The sequence below is a fragment of the Poecilia reticulata genome, linkage group LG1 (genome assembly GCF_000633615.1).
Source record: "Poecilia reticulata strain Guanapo linkage group LG1, Guppy_female_1.0+MT, whole genome shotgun sequence".
Lineage (NCBI taxonomy): Eukaryota > Metazoa > Chordata > Actinopteri > Cyprinodontiformes > Poeciliidae > Poecilia > Poecilia reticulata.
Window position 1 is genome coordinate 28845149 of NC_024331.1, and position 14889 is coordinate 28860037.

Here is a 14889-nt window from a genome sequence, read left to right on the forward strand (position 1 = left end):
TTGTTTAGTTTATTAAAAATAACATCTTCATAAAGTACGTTCACTGCCTGCTGCGTTTGTGTCCACCGCCACACCACATCATGACACAAACCAGATGTGTAATTAAACAATAAAGATGGCAAAGTGTGATCTATTTCATAAAAATTAAGTAAATATTTGTTGTAGTTAACATATTTCAGGTAAGTAAACATGTAATGAAATAGATCCTGTCCTAGAATTTTATGCAATTGAACATTACAGGTTACAAATGTGCTTATCATCTGAGGTAATACATTTTAGGAAATTTCTTAAAAATATATTTTTAAAATACAAATTTGGTTAAAAAATAAAAAAGGGGTCAAAATGAAATAAAAATATGCCTCATCTATATGGTCTAGTGAATAATTTCACTCAGATTTTGAGTTAATGGGGCACACGATTTGGAAGCTATTGAAGAAAACATTTAATATTTAAAATATTGAATATGACTTAAACATTTTATAGAGGATAATGTGCCTCGTGTAATAGCATGAATTACCACTTTTTGTATTGGTCACAAGACAAAGCATTTATTTACAGGAATGTTTGGAAATGTGAACCTCCGAGCGCTTCAGGAAGCATCGGTAGAGAACAGCTGGCCGAAATTAGCGTTCATAAATTAGATCAACCTTGAGCTGAACGTCCCTTACTCCGCGGAGGACGAATATCCAGTAACCAATTTGCAAAACAACTTTGTTAATACAATGACAACACAGGTGTTCTGACTAGTTTGTTTTGGTCTGTGGGCTGCAAACATGGCGCCGAGCGACGTAAACGTCATACGCTGTGACGTCAGCTCCAAAGCTCTATAGACCAAACATTACAGACCAATTAGTGAGTAAATGGAACAGTTAAAAACCGTTAAAGGATACGTAACGATGGCGTGCAGGTGGCCGATGTTCTGCTGCTGATAGAGAATAAAGAGCAGGCCAAACCCAAACACGGCAATGATGTGAGCCGTCAGAGAGAGCAGGAACAGGAAGAAGTAGCGGTAGTTCCTCCTGCCGATGCAGTTGTTCACCCACGGACAGTGATGGTCGAACTCCTGAAGAGTCACGAATAAAACAGGATTCCCTCAGTTATTGTTGGTTTGAGCTATTAAAGTGTTGAGTTTAGAGCTGTGCAAATAAACAGCTGGAATAATACATTTAGATCTGCTTGAAGCAGGCTGTTCCACCTTTGTCAACAAAACTGTATTAAATATTTATTTCATTCGATTAATAATAATAATTTGATTTTCTGTGTTTTTCTTTTGGATTTTGTCCCTCACAGTTGAAGTGCAACTATATTGAAAATTACAAACATCCCCCTTCGTTGGGAGAACTTTAAAAATCTGCTGCGTTTTCCCCACTGTAATAAAAATATTTCACATGTACCACAGTTTGTTATTTCACCGTACCGTCTAAACATATTCATGCCACTGATTTGTTAAAATTATTGATGCTTCACACTGGGACCCTATAGGCCGATCCTTGTTCTGAAAACTCTGGAGGGTAAATATCCTCCTCAGGATAAAAATAGTTTTTACACATTTTGCTCTGCAGCATTAAAATCTTCCACTGAGAGATTCACCAAATCTGACACTCCTGTTCCAAACAGGGCCTCAGAGGAAAGGTGAATTTATCCCGGAGGCTCTTCATGTCGCTTTGGTTTTAATCTCTAAGTCAAACTATTCAGGGTGTCCAAAGTGTGGCTCATGGGCCTTTTGTCGCCCCTGGACTGACTTTGTTTGGCCCCACCAGCACAAGTAGATTATATAAATTGAGACTTTTTATTTGTGATTAGGGTAAAATTATTACTGGCATAACTTTCTTGCAATGGAAAATGTTACGTGCAACTTCGCCTTTTAATATTAACAAATTCTGCTGGACGATAAATTATCCTGCAAGTTATTGCGATAAACAATAATATTGTTGTTTTGAGACCATTTTCAAGTAATGGCATAATAATGCAAGAACACATTCTCAAATATCATCAAACTTTAAATACTGATGAACATTTAACACTGAAACATTTTAAAATAATTAAAAGAACAGAAACAACAAATAAAATTCATTCTGAAGTCTCTATATACAAAGCTTTCCGTCAAAATAAAGGCTGGTTGAGACCAAAGCACCAGATTGAAGACTTTTATCATCCAGATTTTGGTAGAAAAAGAGATAAGAGAAAAACGATAAATGTTTTTCATGCAATAAATTGATTTATTGAAACCAAACTAAATTTTTTGATTTATTTTAGATTATTTTTGGTATTTCTGACTGGAATCACTCTGACTTAGAGACTGATGACGACAAACAATAAGAACAGCTTTTATGAGTGTCCTTGAACGCACCTCCACACAATTGTCACAGACGGAGCAGTGGGAGCAGCGTGGCGGTCTGTAGAAACGACAAGTTGAGCACCATTTCATCCGGACCTGAATCCCTCTGATCTCCACCGTTTTGTAGAGCGGAGCGCGGAAATCATCCTCTTTGTCCTCGTCTTCGTCCGCTGCAGGGACAGTGCGCGTTTTTAGATTTAAAAATGAAACCAGTAAGTTAAGTTTGGAGGCTTCTACCTCCTCTATAACGACTTTCATTTTTGCTCACCTCTCGGGAAAATGCCAGGGTCCATGAATGTGGCCATGCAGAAGTTAGCCAACACAAAGAGGAAGATGACTCCATTGTAGATGGGAACAGCGACGGAGAACTGCTCAGAAAGCCACGGGCACCTGAAACCCGGACAGCACCGCGTCAGAAACCAAAATACCACACGTTTTCTCTGACTGATGCAGAACGGTGCGATTCGGTTCGGTAAGGAGAATTTATTTATATAGCACATTTTATGTACAAGACCATTCAAAGGTCTTCACAGAAAAATCAAGAGTAAAAGTTTAAAAACACGAGCAGAAATTAAACAAGATACAACTAATGAAGTAAGTGGAAAAAAAATAAGCAACCAATTAAATTAGGAAAAAAAGTAGATAAAATACTTTCAGCTAAACTACTGCTTTCAGTGCGACATTTGTTTCCAATCACTGCAAAAACATTAAATCTTATCAAGTATTTTTGTTGTAATTTCTACAGCAAATATCTCAGTACACTTGAAATAAGACAAAACTAATAGAAAACCTCTCTACTATATAGAGAGCTTTTGTCTTTAAACTTTTATCATCCAGTAGTTTTTGTTGGAAAGAAATAGAAACTATTGAGTTTATTTTAATTTGTCATGTGATTTATTGCGACAGGCCCAGCTGTAAGCAGATGTTCAATTTTTATTTCCGATGTTCAGTGTTCACCTGAGACTGAGACGAGCTGCAGGAACAGAGACGGAGTGACAGACTGGATGATGGGCTTTTGTCAGGGTGACAGATGTTGGCCTATTTTCCCTTCACTAATCCACAGAGCTGACCGGCCACCACACTGACCACACACAGATTACATCTCACACACACATGCATACATGCAGAGAGGCACGGCTCTGCATACACAATCACACCTTTCCACCAGATTTTCCTCACTTTTTCCCCACTGCTGCTCTTTTGCCTCTTTTCTCCACATTCTCACTCTGTGACAAGCAGCCGAGCTGAACTGCAGAGAGCAGTGGAGAACGAGAGTTTGGGTTTTAGCTTTGTGCCACCAGAAATGGCAGCCGGGAATGGGAAATCATCAAAAAGATTAAACCGATCATGTTTGCAAACCCCATAAAACTGTCTGAGATGGTTACTCCTGATTCCTTCAGAGCAGGAAGTCCAACTCATTTTACTTTGGGCCAAATCAACATTATGAATGCCCTCAAAGGGTCGGTTGTGGTGAAACGGGTTGATAAACCCGTTAACAAACCTCTGCACTTAATGTGAGTACTTCTTAAAGTTAAATAATACCGAACATTATTTCACCTTGATGTAATTCGGCAGAATGCATTTGAAAACTACAGGAGAAGATTGTGGCCACTGAAAAAATAAAACAATTCTGGCTTTAATCTTCTGACGTCAAAAATCAGACATCTGAGAAAAATGCCAGAATTTTTACTTTTGATCTTAAAAGATTAAAGTCAGAATTTTTTTTTTTTTCAAATTGTCAAAATTCTGAGAAAAAAAAAACAGAAAAAACATTTTTTGTGACCCTAATCTTCTTCCGTTGAAAACTGCTTTCAATTGATTGATAAAATATGACTAAAGCGTACTACGGCTATTCTCAATTAAATAGTTCACACTTTGTTTAATGATGTGTAGTTAAAAAAAAAAAAAAGAAAAAACAACATTATTGTGATTATATTTTTCCTAAAGCAATAAGGACTTTATACTTGTATTATTTTGACTGTATTCTCTTATATTAATTCACCTATTAAACAAACACTTTTACCCATAAATAGAAGAAGCATTCGGCCTCTCTGCGTCACAAATCTGGAACAAACGTCCAGAAAACTGAAAGCCAGCTGAAACGCGGAGTTCCTTTAAATCTAGACTAAAGTTACTTTTGAACCATAAAAATTAAACATTGACCAATGTTTTGATATGTAATGATGGCAAAATGTAATGTTTACTAGTTTTCTCAATTATTAGCTGTGTGGTGTTTTCTATGACTTTGTATTCTTGTGTCTTTATGATGTAAAGTTTTTTGAACTGCCTTGTTGCCAGAGTTGTGTAATAACTACATACATTTATTTGAGTAACTTTTATGAAAAAATTCTCTTTTAGGAGTATTTTTACTATGTTCTACTTTTTACTTGATTAATTTTGCTATGAAGTATTTCTACTCTTACTTGAGTAAAATTTCTGGATTTTCTACCCACTGAATAAAAAACATACACGTTTTAACCAAAAATTCACCAGAAACAGTAATCACTGCAGTTTTTCTTAAAGTTTCATAAGTTTTATTTATTTTATTTTTTTTGAAAGAAACTGATTTGGAAAAAAATTATTTTGTGTAATATTGTTACTTATAAAAATTATTGTAATTTTCATCCTCAAAATACCAAAATTCCCACTTAACTTTATATTTTGGTCCATCTGATAATGCAATTTTTAAATGTTAAATGATTGATAATTTGATTACTCAGTACTACTTTTTTACTCTTACACGAGTAATTTCTTGGACAGCTACTTTTTACTTTTACTAGAGAACAATTTTTTGGGTACTCTGCGTGTGTCTGCATTAATGTGACTTACGTGAAGCAGAAGAAAAGCGTGGTGGACCCAACGAGGAAGAAGGTGGCGGCTGCAACTGGGACGTAGCGGGAAGGTCTGAGGGGTCTGCTGGGTGAGACCACAGCGTGCGGCAGAGGCGACGAGGATGGACCCCGCCCTCCGCTCTTACTGCTGCTACCTGGCATCACTTCCTGTATGCTGCGATTGGTGCTTTCGCTCGCCAACCACTACGTTAAGGAGTCCGTCATTAACGCTCCGGGATAAGTGAACTCTAGAGCAAAAACAGGGACAGGGTGGATGCAAAGGAGAGGAGGGGTCTGACTTTTATGTAGCACCACATCCGGCATGAAAAGCAAAGTGGACGCTTCTTTTTCCTCTGGGTTTTTTTACTTTGCCGACTGCAAAAGTCACATATTATCCAAAGGAATTTGTGTTTTTGCCCAAAACGATGCAAACAAACATGTCGAAGAGTAGAAACTATTCTTTTAGCAGTAGAAGTGAATTGAAGGGAATGATGTTCAACTCAATGATCACAGGCTTGGCAGAAATCTTTGTAGTGGAATAAAATTTCTGTTAAAAAAAGTGTTTGGACCCTTTGAATGAAAGTCATTCCAGCAGAGCATCACCCTGATGTGGCCAGATGTAGCTTGATTGGGAATATAAATGAGGTATGTAAGCAGAGGTAGACCTGTTCAGGTGGAAACAAACGAGAGAAAAAAATAAACCAAGTGAGGCAGAAACAAAGAAAAGAGAGGAATGATTTGCTGAGGCGCGCTGTTTTCTTCTTCTCTGTGGTCTTCTTCAGATTACATCGACAGCTCCACACATCCGCATCCAAACAAAAAAGAAACAAAATAGAAATGCAGTAAAATGGTTGCAAAAAAAAAAAAATTATGCCAACCCCCCTTTTCTGAGCGTGTTGGAGCTTCAGTCCAGGACGTGTGTCAGACAGAGCAGTCTGTACGCGGGCCAGTGCAGGAGGAGTCTGGTTTTCCTGTGTCGGGGCATCCCTAAACCCCAGCGGTGGCCGGCTGAAACCACCTCACCTGCCGGCTACATTCCCGAGGCGATCACAGGGCAAAAAGCAGGAAGCCACAGAGCACTTCTTCCCAAAACACGCAGGGCTAAATCCAGCAGACCATCCATTAGTATCCATGCACAAGCAGCTGCTGAGTCGTTACACTCAGTGATGATGTAGGGTAATTATCTCATTTCAGGGCAGAAATGTGGCAGGACTGAAGCCGTTGCTGATGACGGTGTGCTTGACCGTGGCTGTTGGTTATGTAACGGCTACAGGCGGTTTTCCTCTTCGCCTCCTTCTCCAGGGACTTCCCTCTACTCACTCGGCCCTTCAGAGAGAACTGAGGCTTGGATAACAGCGCTACAAACTTGACCCTTAGGGGAATACGCCTCTCTGGAGGAAAGTGCTAAAACGAACAGCAACAAAATGAGGAGAAGAGGAGATTCTTCACAGATGGGTTCAGTTTCCTCTTCAAAAACAGGACAGAGGGATTCCCTCCTTCCTCGTTCCCTCCCGAGCTCTGATGGTTGGTCAGGATGCTCCACCTACAGAGATAAAACACAATGAGAAAACATGAGATACTCGGCCTGTCACAATAAGTAATAATCAATTAATCACATGATAAATAAAACAAATTAAATTATTTCCATTTGCATGATTTATTGTTTTTCCCTTTTCTCAATTTCTACCAAAAACTGGATGATAAAAGTCTTTAATTTTTTTGTTTTGGTCTCAAATATCCTGCTTTTTTTTTTTAAAGGACATTTTTGTTTACAGAGACTTCATAACTAATTTTATTTGTTATCTCTGTTGATTCATTTATTTTGGATATTCAAAATGTCTTCCAATTCCAGTGGCAAATGTTCATTTAAGAATTAAAGTTTATTGATCTTTGAGAATGTGTTCTTGCATTATTGATATGCCATTACCATTATATTACTTGAAAATTGCCTCAAAACAACTATATTATTGTTTATCGCAATAACTTCTGAAACAATTCATCATCTGGTAAAATGTCTTATGATAGGACTATGTAAAGCTTTTATATGTTAGTTATGAACTGATCCACTTTTTTCACTTCTGATACCGATATTAAAGGTTTAGTATACAAAAGAAACAGCTGAATTGATTAAAACTTTCTTTTTTTTTAATACAGATGGAAATGTACTGAAATACAAATTTATTTGGCAACTCTGCACCAGTAGAGCACATTTAAATACACCAATAGTGTCAAAAGTTTGGTCAAACATGTAGAAACAACACAAACTTTAATTTGTTTAATTTGTAATTAGGACTAAAACAGCCAAAGCAAAATAAATGATGTAGAAACTGAAACCAACAAAAACAATGTTTTTTCAAATGCCATTATGTTGTAATTTTGCCTTCCTGTATATTATTTAGTATTTTTATATTTTTGATACTTTTACCTTTGCATGAATCTCCATGCCTTTATGTCACTTTGCTTCTGTTACAACTAAATTTGGTACAATAAAGTGTATTTCTATCGTATTCATAATGACATTGCCCATAATGAAGAGTTCTCCAGACAGGAATGGATTTCTATGTTCCTGTTTTATAGTTTCACAGACAAGAAGCAGCATTTTGTACAATGAGCAAGCGGTGAAGTGATGATTGATCTGAGCCGACATAAGGGAATCTTATGATCTGAGGTGATGCTGTATTTCCTGCGGCAACACAAAAAGCACAGCCAACCAATGGAGCTGCGATCATCTTCTACACGGCCATTATTCCGTCTGAACTGTGTTCGTCCATCGCTGTATGGTTTTGCTCACGTACTAAACAGGACAGCTCCAAACTGCAATGGCTAGCCTCCCCTCCATCGAGTAGTTTTATAGGTCAGGAAGAGCATATCTGCAGATCCTACACATTCTGGACACTTAAAACTTAAACCTTCATATCAGGGCTATTTCCACATAGAGTTTCTTCCCCCTCACAGCCTGGGTTGATTATTCTTCTCTCTTGGGGAAAGAAATAAGTAATTTTTTAATTGAACGCTTCAACAATCATTCTGTGGTTTATTTTATTTATATATGTGGAAAAAATGGCTGCAAATACACGTGCATATTGTTCCTATCTTTATTTTATTCCTGTAAAAAGTTTACAAATGTTTACTTTATGTTTGTATTTGAGCACTTGAAAACCAAAATCAAATTTCTTGATTGTGCACAAAATATTAATCAATAAAACAGTCTGAATATGAATTTTAGATTTACAGTTGAGATGCAAACAATTAATTGACTTACTATTAATTCCCAATTAATGCTATTTTAGATTAGAATTAGTTCAATTTGATTAATCTTTTTTCAGTGTGATTGCCAGCCAGAAGGGAGAGTTGCCAGTCATCCTTGAGTGAAGCCAGTTGATACAGAAATAAAGATGGCGGGGTCATTCCAGGACGGCAAAGTGAAACAGTCCAAATGGAAGAAGGTGTGCGATGCAAAATCCACCTTATGTGGTTTCATTTTAAAGTATCAATACTCAGAAAGCTCCTGAAGTTTGATCTGAACAGCGCTCATTCAGCCAAGATGCATGGTGGAGAAATTACTGATTTACTACAGAGGCGAGGATGTGATGACAGAAAAGTGGAAAACATTATACAGAAAAATTGTAACACAAAAACAACAACAATCACAATAGACAAGTGATCTGTACCAACAGAAAATACTATCAATAGAATGTTCAATCATTTCAGTGAAGTCTGATCCAGAACCGCACAGCATTCTGGGCGATGTAGGCAGAAGAAAGGCTTTAGTCATGTCATTAACTAACTAATTTATGCTTTGGTTACCAAGCGACAACCTGTTCAGTAAGTGTCGCCATAGTACCTCCTAACAACTTGAACATAAACAACAACAACGGCATGGAGTGACAGTAGAAAAAAGTAAAACAGCTCAAAAGGAAACTGGATAAAACAGGAAAAGTAGCATCAGCAGTTTGGCAGTATTTCACGTAATTAAAACAAAAACCTAATCAATAATTATCAATATTGGCTGACATAGTGATATATTTTTCAGCCATATTGTCCAGCCCTACTAACTTTCTTTCATTCCTGTAAATTATATATATTTATTCTTTATGTCTGTGTGCAGACCAAGCCAAATTCTGTTTCTGTACATGATACTGGCCAATAAAGCTGATTCTTTATTTTAGATTTATATTCTAAAATTTATATCAATCCATCTATTCTATCTAAACTGTTGGGTAACATTGCATATTAATATTGCATATTAATATTGCGTAAATATTAATATGCGTAATATGTCTTACGCACATTAAGAAACAATCATACCACCATCCATGATTGATTACATAGTTGTTGATTCTCCAATACTGTGGTTACCTTCTTACATGTGAAGAAGTCCACCGCATCCACCAGCTTGGATCCAAATTCACATTAGGTGTGTGTAAGCGTGTCACAATAAATCAATTAATTGCATAATAAATTAAAACATGCTCAATAACTTCCACTTTCATAATTTATTGTTTTTCTCTTTCTACCAAAAACTGGATGATAGTTGATGGTCTCAACTTGCACCTTTTTGTTTTCATAGTTTTCATTTCTGTTTGTTTTGTTTGTTTATTTTGGATCTATATAAGGTCTTCCAGTTTTGGCGTTAAATACTCAATATTATTGATCTTGGAGAATAAAATGTTCTTGCATTATTATGTCATTACCATTATATTACTTGAAAATGGTCTCAAAACAACAATATTATTGTTTATCGCAATAACTTCTGGGACTATTTACTGTGACAGGACCAGGTGTGTGCTGCTGCTCCTGTCCAATGACTCTTGAACTCTGAACAGTTCATTTTAGGAGTAGTGGAGGTTCCTGCTACCATCACCAGTGGTTACTTTTTACTTATCAGCTGAGGAAAAACACTGCAAAGTGCTCTAAAATATTTCACAACTCAGCAAAACTCCTTGTCAGATTTGATCAATTCAGATCTCTCATGAACCAGGTGGCTTCATCTGCTGATGGGGCCTAAATATAGGATCATCCAGATGCTCCAGGGATTTCTATCACGTTTATGAATAGAAAAATAAACAATAAATATATAAAAATAAAAAGATCCGTGTTTGATTGAAGGAATTAGATGGATTTTTTTTTTTAATGTGCGCAAACTACAGCGACGCCCACAGTGGGCCGTGGGGTGTGGATGTTACTCTGGGATGACAGAAAAATTGGCCAACGGAATCAATATTGCTTTTTAATAATGTTTATCCAATCATTAAGGAGTCGATGTGGGTAGTTATGCTGTAAAAATCAGGGTGGAGACAGCCGTGATTACACAGTTCTTTACGACAGAATATAGACACGTTTCGACGTTGCTGGGAGTCACTTTAAAATACCTACAACACACATACACACCGTTAAGCTCATTCGGTTTTAACGCTGCACCCTGAGCTGCCGTTAGCCGTAAGCTACCCAGGTGTTAGCGTTGGCTAGCTGCCGGCTAATCATTCACCTCACCTGAGAGGGCTTCCAGCGGCCAGGAATCCGGACCCGGCTGAGGGTGTGCCTGTCTGGGTCCCGGTTGGATTATCCGATGAGAAATATTCAGCACAGCTATTCCAGGTCCATATAAAGAAACCCCAGCTAAGCTAGTTCACCCTAAGAGGGTTTGGTTGCAAAAACCACCGATATGACAGACGTTTGTTACTGGAGACAGCTAGCTTAAACGGGGTTAGGAGGCGCGAGCAGCTCCCTGCTTTCATAACCTGGTATCTCCGAGATGAACGCAGAGTCTCTGCGACAACTCAGTGAATACAATCCACACAAGATGATATCCTCCTCTCACGTCTCTAGGATGTTGGTGGCCAGCAGACTCCCAGAGGCCGACAGATTTCTCACAGCCACAAAAACTCCAGCGCCAGGGTCCAAGAGCGGAGTTGTCGTAATAGAAATAACACTGATTGGGTAACACGACTGTCAATCAAGTTAACCGCGTATACTATTGGGTCTGAGGCCAAGCCCCGCCCATCAGAACAGGTAACGTCACGATCGTTCCAAATCGTGAATAAATTGATAGAAAACACAGTGCGGCACAGTCCGACGCTCCTTTCAAAGATCTTTAATTTTTAACATATTTTTTTACACGTGACTGACACATAAACTCAATCTGACAAGACTTCTTCCTACTTTTATGAGACACTGGCACACTGACGTGCAGAAATCTGCAGATTTATTTCTATTATGCAGATATTCAAGCTCTATTATACAGAAATATAATTTTGCCCACTAAATAATTGTACTAAAATGAGAGTAGCACTTCTTCAATGTATTCTTATCTATATATTTCCCTTTGGGAGCAATAAAATATTTTTGAATACGTTTTATATATCCACTTCATTTAGTGAAGTTACTCGCAGTAGGTAGAATATCCAGAAATGTTGGTAATAGTAGCAATATTACCATATAACTGAAGTGAAGGTAATATGTATGGGTGGGTCAATATGTTTCCGTGGGAGATTTGGTTGATATATAAAATTGTGATATTGTGTATGTGAAGTTAAAAAGTTGTTTTGAAAAATATTGTCACTTTCTTTTTTTTTCCATCAAAATGACTTTTGACAAAAAATTACTGTTGCTGTTGTTGTTGTGTGTCTACGTGTGTGGGTGTGGGTGTGGGTGTTTTGTATTAACCATTCAGTCTGTACCATCTGGCAGGGGGACAAACAGTGGAAATCACCCTTTGCTGTAATTGGATGTATTTAAATCTAAATTGTTTATGAATGCACAATGTCTTAATCAAATAAATAATTGCAGTAACAATTACAGAAAAGTATTGTGTAATTTCTTCACCCCAAAAAATCATTGAGTAAATGTTAGTTACTACTCACCTCTTATAAATACTGATTTATGAAAGAACTAATTACCAGCATGTTCAATCCCTAAACCACGAGAATAACAGATTAAATCCCAAATTTACTCAATTTCAAACAACAGTTACAACTCACAAACATTAATCTAAGCTGGTGGTGTTTCAGAAAATTGTTTCAGTGGAGTTAGTGAATCCAAAAAGTATACATTGTCTCCCTGAACACATACTGCACCAAGCATGAAAAAACAAAACACACAGACCACTCAATGGACAGATTAAAATGACAGCAGGGGCTGTGAGGATAAACCCACACAGCCAAGCTCATCACACACACAGACACACACCCACCTCTGACACAGACACAAGCTGGGGAGTGAAAACAAACCTTAAATCCTGCCACCAGGAAAACAAACATGCATTGTGTGTTTGTGTGTTGCAGCTTCTGGGCAGTCGCCATGTGATTCCATAAATCCCTAAACTAAAGAGGCAATCTAGGCATTAAAAACAATGGATGTTTATGTGGTGACCCGTTTCTCATGCGCTGTTGCACAAAGAAAACCGTGTTTCCTTATCTGAACTTCCATAAGACTCATCAGTAAATCAGGAAGAATGGTTCTTATTTTTGATTAACCACTTGGTTAATGTTGCATAAACTTGCAAACGTGGTTCTCTTCGAGCATTTTCTTCTTCTACGTCTTTAGTGAGCAGAGGGAGCATCAGGCTTCAGTGAATTTACTCCCACAATGTACTTCTAATCAAACTGGAGTTTGTTATACATTTGTGCTGCTAATTTTTAAAAAGATATTAATAAAAGTAAAGTTTATGGAGATCATAGAAGGTCAATCAGCCCCTCCCCCATTTATGAAGTCTACATTTGTCCTACTAAGATTTTTGTTTGTGCTGCTCTTGTTGTAAAATATATTAATAAAAGCAACAGTCAAAAGTTCAACCTGCAAATCCACATAACCCAAATCAAACATAATTGCTGCACAAATGTAGCACAAACGTTCAACACCAAACACTTTCGTGCTATCATTTTTTAGATATTAATAAAAATAGAGTTTCCAGAGATCATAGAAGGTCACCAGTCCCTCCCGTATTTATAAAATCAAACAAATTTGGTGTCAGTCAACAATGCTACGTTTGTGCTGCTAAAATGTTTGCTGCTTTTGTTTTGAAAATATTAAAGTTCAAACCCTCCATCTTGGATGTAAGTCTGAAGATACAGAGGCAATTATAGATTAAAATCCAAAGTGCCTCAGACTGTGAGATGTGGTGATTTTAAATAAATCTTAAACCTTAATAATAAAACCTGAGAGTCTGATGTTCTTCAAGTCGGACGTTACACAGACTCCGTTCAGTGTAATGAATGCTCTATTATCTTGAGCAAAGTGTTGTGACGACTTTTCAATTTCTTGGGTTAATTAAAAGTCCCGAGGACATTGGGATAATATATTTTTTAATTGTCCCAGTCAGTGATGTTGTAGCATTTGCACATCAATATTTATACATTTGGCCTCAATAATACAAAATACACTACTTTACACACAAAAAACCTTGAAAGCCTAGTTATTAATATAACATGATAAGTGACAACAATGAATGCAGTCAACAACAAAAAAAACAACAAAAAAGGATGAAGTTCTGCCATAATGGTCCCGCTTTATCTTTTTTTCTAAATTTGTAATGAAGAAAAAATACAAGTTGATTCTTCATCTGACTGTTGGTTTTGACTGGGAATGGGCGATATGGCTAAAAAATAACCAGATTTTATTTTATTTTTGAAATAAAATCAAATAGTTGATATTATTTACGTCACTCTTTTCCTTAAAAAAAAGAAGAAAAGAAATGGCAGAAAATATCTTAAAAACCGGCTTTTATTTTAATCATTCTTTTTTTGAGTTAACCTGAATTCAAAGTCAAAATAAATAGAAACTGTAAAACGTGCTTTCCAGTTCTGGGGTGAGCTAACATCCATCTGGTTTATGAATGCATTGGTGAAAAAGAAAAATCCAGATTGTCCAAAAATTAATTATCCAAAACCAGAAAATTTGATTAATCGATGAAAATGTATTTATCTCCCTAGTTTTGCCGTGAATTGAAATCCAAAATGCAATCAATTTTAGCTTTCAGAATTATTGTAGTTCTATTAAGAGACAATAAATCAGTGACAATAAATTTTGCAATAAACAATAGATAAATTGTTTAATAACATGTTCACGGAACTCTGGTCCAGAACCACACGGCATTCTGGGAGATGTAGGCAAAGCTTTGTTTTTCTTTTTTTTTTTTCAGCCATATCGTCCAGCCCTAATGAAGAGCACATTTTCAATCTGGAATCTTGGTTTTGCTTATTTCGTTGGGTATTTATCTTTAGGACTTATGTTTTTCTTTTCTCAGAAACACATAAGTCATAGTCAAAATAATAACATTGCTGACAATAAGTGATCATGTCATTGTAACCAGTTAACCAGTATTCCCATTGGGTATGTTTCCATATTTTGAAGACCCCTCGTCTTCACAGTTTGACTGGATAAGATCTTCTTTCTCCTTCTCAGACTGGCAGGCAGCAATCACATCTAGCTGCGCCTTCTCTCTGATTAGGCCTCTCCGGTGGTAGAAAAGATAACATGGCAGCAGGAAGCCGACCAGGGAGAGGATGAGAAGGCCAACGTTGATCTGCAGGAAAAAAGTAAAGGTGAGTTCTCTCTACAAGCCCGGGGAGGTTTGTGTTGGGGTTCTGGGGTTGTTCTCCCATTCTTTGTCCACCAGAGGGGGCTGAGAGGCGTTTCTCCTGGAGGGTGTGTCCATGATGATGCTGCACGCACCTGCAGCATATTCCTCATCAGTGGACGGGTATATCAACAGGGAGCTGT

The 14889-nt window shown here is 37.2% G+C and overlaps 2 protein-coding genes across 3 annotated transcripts in view; both read right to left on the minus strand.

The window, feature by feature from the left end:
- zdhhc5a (zDHHC palmitoyltransferase 5a) overlaps positions 1-11093 on the minus strand; it is a 23943-nt gene extending 12850 nt beyond the window's left edge. For both annotated transcript variants that reach the window (XM_008419455.2, XM_008419461.2), the window contains exons 1-5: positions 10663-11093; positions 5168-6712; positions 2607-2728; positions 2351-2508; positions 891-1063 (exon numbers count right to left, since the gene is read on the minus strand). In XM_008419455.2, coding sequence (XP_008417677.1) covers positions 891-1063; positions 2351-2508; positions 2607-2728; positions 5168-5331 — 617 coding nt within the window. In that variant the 5' untranslated portion in view covers positions 5332-6712; positions 10663-11093. The remainder of the gene's footprint in view (positions 1-890; positions 1064-2350; positions 2509-2606; positions 2729-5167; positions 6713-10662) is intronic.
- Positions 11094-13451: 2358 nt separating this feature from the next.
- Positions 13452-14889, minus strand: part of slc43a1b (solute carrier family 43 member 1b) — a 15127-nt gene continuing 13689 nt past the window's right edge. The window contains exon 15 of the mRNA XM_008419471.1: positions 13452-14692. Within this exon, the coding sequence (XP_008417693.1) occupies positions 14480-14692 (213 nt within the window). The 3' untranslated portion in view covers positions 13452-14479. The remainder of the gene's footprint in view (positions 14693-14889) is intronic.